General features: G+C 57.1%; 1 protein-coding gene across 1 annotated transcript in view; it reads left to right on the forward strand.

The window, feature by feature from the left end:
• Window positions 1-2,451, forward strand: part of rex1bd (required for excision 1-B domain containing) — an 11,170-nt gene extending 8,719 nt beyond the window's left edge. Inside the window, exons 4-5 of the mRNA XM_070859579.1 lie at window positions 973-1,061; window positions 1,985-2,451. Of these exons, the coding sequence (XP_070715680.1) occupies window positions 973-1,061; window positions 1,985-2,063 (168 nt within the window). The 3' untranslated portion in view covers window positions 2,064-2,451. The remainder of the gene's footprint in view (window positions 1-972; window positions 1,062-1,984) is intronic.
• Window positions 2,452-4,130: the final 1,679 nt, after the last annotated feature.

The raw sequence follows: 4,130 nt of genomic DNA on the forward strand, positions 1-4,130 counted from the left end.
GCGAAGGTTCACCAGACTGATTCCTGGGATGGGGGGGTTGTCCTATGAGGAGAGATTGAGTAGACTAGGCCGATATTCTCTAGAGTTTAGAAGAATGAGAGGTGATCTCATTGAAACATACAAAATTCTTACAGCGCTTGACAGGGTAGATGCAGGGAGGATGTTTCCCCTGGCTGAGGGGTCTAGAACCAGGGGTCAAAATAAGGGGTCGGCCATTTAGGACTGAGATGAAGAGAAATTTCTTCACTCAGAGGATGGTGAATCTTTGGAATTCTCTGCCCCAGAGGGCTGTGGAGGCTCAGTCTTTGAGTATATTCAAGTCACAGATCGATAGATTTTTGGATATTAAGGGAATCGAGGGATATGGGGATCGGGCGGGAAAGTGGAGTTGAGGTCGAAGATCAGCCGTGATCTTATTGAATGGCGGAGCAGGCTCGAGGGGCTGAATGGCCGACTCCTGCTCCTGATTCTTACGTTCTTAAGAGACGTTAATGCCAGGGAACGGAACACATCCCATTTTGGCCTTTCTCTGTCCCATGAAACACTCCCAGGGCAGGTACAGCACGGGTTAGATAGAGAGTAAAGCTCCCTCTACACTGTCCCATCAAACACTCCCAGGGCAGGTACAGCACGGGTTAGATACAGAGTAAAGCTCCCTCTACACTGTCCCATCAAACACTCCCAGGGCAGGTACAGGGGGTTAGATACAGAGTAAAGCTCCCTCTACACTGTCCCATCAAACACCCCCAGGGCAGGTACAGCACGGGTTAGATACAGAGTAAAGCTCCCTGAACACTCCCATGAAACACTCCCAGGGCAGGTACAGCACGGGTTAGATACAGAGTAAAGCTCCCTCTACACTGTCCCATGAAACACTCCCAGGGCAGGAACAGCACGGGTTAGGTATAGAGTAAAGCTCCCTCTACACCAAGATGGGTTGTAAGTTAAAGTTCCTTTGTTTTTGCCCTGTAGACAGCCCAGCTGCAGCTTGCCAAACAGAATGCGCTGGACCATCCGGGCAACGAGACGTACCAGGAGGAGGCCCGGGAGGTGAAGCACAGGTAGGGAGCATCGCCATCGTGTACCGTGTCTGGCCTGCGACTCCCCTCCCGTGTCTTTACCCAGAGCGGTGAGAATGTGGAACTCACTGCCACAGGGAGGGGTTGAGGTGAATAGTATCGATGCATTTAAGGGAAGGTTGGATAAACACATGGGGGAGAAAGGAATAGAGGGATATGGTGATGGGGTGAGATGGAGAGGGTGGGAGGGGGCTGGTGTGGAGCTTAAACCCCGGCACGGAGCAAATGGCGGTTTCTGTGCTGTAAATACGCTGTGATTTTGCTCTGTGGCAAGGAATGGACTGCAACGGCAGAGCAAGATGTGCCACAGTTTCATTCCACTTTGTGGTTGGGTTCAGAGCCTGCCTCCTGGGGCAGTTACTCAGCTGCACGGCCCGTCTCTCCGACACCACCCCACTCGCCCATCGCATGGTCTTAAACATGTTGCTGTTCCGCACCGCCCCCCTCGTTTTAATCGCTGTGTCGAGGCCTGGGGTCCCCGTGGCCGGGGTAGATGAGCAGTCCGCTCCGGCTGCAGCGGTGAGATGATCCCCCGCTGGTCTGGGGGGGGGGGGCGGTGGAGGCAAATCAATGCAGGGTTTCCGCTTCTGATCACCATCCAGTATCCCCAATCACCGCCCTGCCCCCTTTGCTGGGCGGTGCGGGTGTCTGGACCCCGGGCGTAAGCAGGATTGGACCTGGCTGTGATGCCCTCCACAGCCGAAGAGCTTGCCGCCACTCTGTCTCGGCGCGCAGGTGAAGTACGATGAGGCGCCCGAGGGCTGCCCACAGACACTGTATCCAGCGAGAGTCGCTCAGACTGGGGAGTGGCGGGGGGTGGGGGCACCTATTTCTAGTGAGCCAGATCCTTCCCCCCCCCACTCCACCCCTCCCCGGTTTTACAAAGCATTTATTATTTTCTCCAGAATTAACAAAACCATCGAAGCAATCAACGAGATTCTTCAGGACTTCAAATATGATTCCGAAGAGATCGAAGCCAGCTGATAGACGGGAGCTTGCGAGAGACGGAAGATCGGTCAGACCCGCTGCCGCTGGGACCTTGGCGTCTCCGCCCCCCCGCTCCTCCTTCCTGCTGTGTGCGGCATGTCTTCCTGCCCCCTCCCCCGGGATCCTTCGCCACTCGATGAGAGCTCTTCATCGCCTCTCATCGCCCCGGACCATTCTCTGCTCCCGAGGAGCGCAAAGGATGGAGAGAGGTGGCCGGGACGGAATTCCCTTTTCCGGGAGGAGCATCCCGGAATTCAGCAAAGACTCACCCGGAACCCGACCCTGTGATGGAATCACTGAACGAGCTGCCTGGTAACCTGCATGTACCTTTCACCCGCTGTGTAAACCCTTTCGAAGAATAAATGGCCCGTCTCCTTGACAAGTATTACGTGGCCTTCGCCTGTGTTTCTCCGTAACGCAAGTCTCCTGAACGGACGGTCAGACTTGTATTGGTCACGGCTCTCCGAAACGTCCCAAAGCGCTTCCCCTGCAGTCAAATAGTTTGTCTGTTCTATAGGCAAATACAACAGCTGTGGTGCTCACAGCAAGATCCCACAAACTGCAGTGAGCTGAATGGCCAATTGATCTGTTTTTGATGAGGGTTGAGGGATAAATATTAGCCCCAGGATTCCCTGCTCTTCGTGTAGTGCCCATGGGATCTTTTATGTCCACCTGCGAGAACAGACGGAGCCTTGGTTTAACGTCTCATCTGAAATACGGCATCTCTGACAGTGCAGCACTCCCTCAGTACTGTCCCTCCGACAGTGCAGCACTCCCTCAGTACTGTCCCTCCGACAGTGCAGCACTCCCTCAGTACTGTCCCTCCGACAGTGCAGCACTCCCTCAGTACTGTCCCTCCGACAGTGCAGCACTCCCTCAGTACTGTCCCTCCGACAGTGCAGCACTCCCTCAGTACTGCCCCTCCGACAGTGCAGCACTCCCTCAGTACTGTCCCTCCGACAGTGCAGCACTCCCTCAGTACTGTCCCTCCGACAGTGCAGCACTCCCTCAGTACTGTCCCTCCGACAGTGCAGCACTCCCTCAGTACTGTCCCTCTGACAGTGCAGCACTCCCTCAGTACTGCCCCTCCGACAGTGCAGCACTCCCTCAGTACTGCCCCTCCGACAGTGCAGCACTCCCTCAATACTGTCCCTCCGACAGTGCAGCACTCCCTCAGTACTGCCCTTCCGACAGTGCAGCACTCCCTCAATACTGCCCCTCCGGCAGGGTGGCACTCCCTCAGTACTGCCCCTCCAACAGTGCGGCGCTCCCTCAGTACAGCCTCTCCGACAGTGCGGCGCTACCTCGGTACTGCCCCTCCGACAGTGCGGAGCTCCCTCAATACTGCCCCTCCGACAGTGCGGCGCTCCCTCAGTACTGCCCCTCCGACAGTGCGCTGTCCCTCAGTATTGCCCCTCCGACAGTGCGCTGTCCCTCAGTACTGCCCCTCCGACAGTGCAGCACTCCCTCAGTACTGCCCCTCCGACAGTGCGCTGTCCCTCAGTACTGCCCCTCCGACAGTGCGCTGTCCCTCAGTACCGCCCCTCTGACAGTGCAGCACTCCCTCAGTACTGCCCCGCCGACAGTGCAGCACTCCCTCAGTACTGCCCCGCCGACAGTGCAACACTCCCTCAGTACTGCCCGCCGACAGTGCAGCACTCCCTCAGTACTGCCCCTCCGACAGTGCGGCGCTCCCTCAGTACTGCCCCTCCGACAGTGCAACACTCCCTCGGTACTGCCCCTCCGACAGTACGGCACTCCCTCAGTACTGCCCCTCCGACAGTGCAACACTCCCTCAGTACTGCCCCTCCGACAGTGCGGCACTCCCTCAGTACTGCCCCTCCGACAGTACAGCACTCCCTCAGTACTGCCCCTCCGACAGTGCAGCACTCCCTCAGTACTGCCCCTCCGACAGTGCAGCACTCCCTCAGTACTGCCCCTCCGACAGTGCGGCACTCCCTCAGTACTGCCCGCCGACAGTGCAACACTCCCTCATGCGAGTCAGCCTGGATTTTGTGCTAAAGTTTCCGGAGTGGGGCTTGAACCCACAAACTTTAACTGATC

This window comes from Pristiophorus japonicus, chromosome 18 (genome assembly GCF_044704955.1).
Source record: "Pristiophorus japonicus isolate sPriJap1 chromosome 18, sPriJap1.hap1, whole genome shotgun sequence".
Lineage (NCBI taxonomy): Eukaryota > Metazoa > Chordata > Chondrichthyes > Pristiophoridae > Pristiophorus > Pristiophorus japonicus.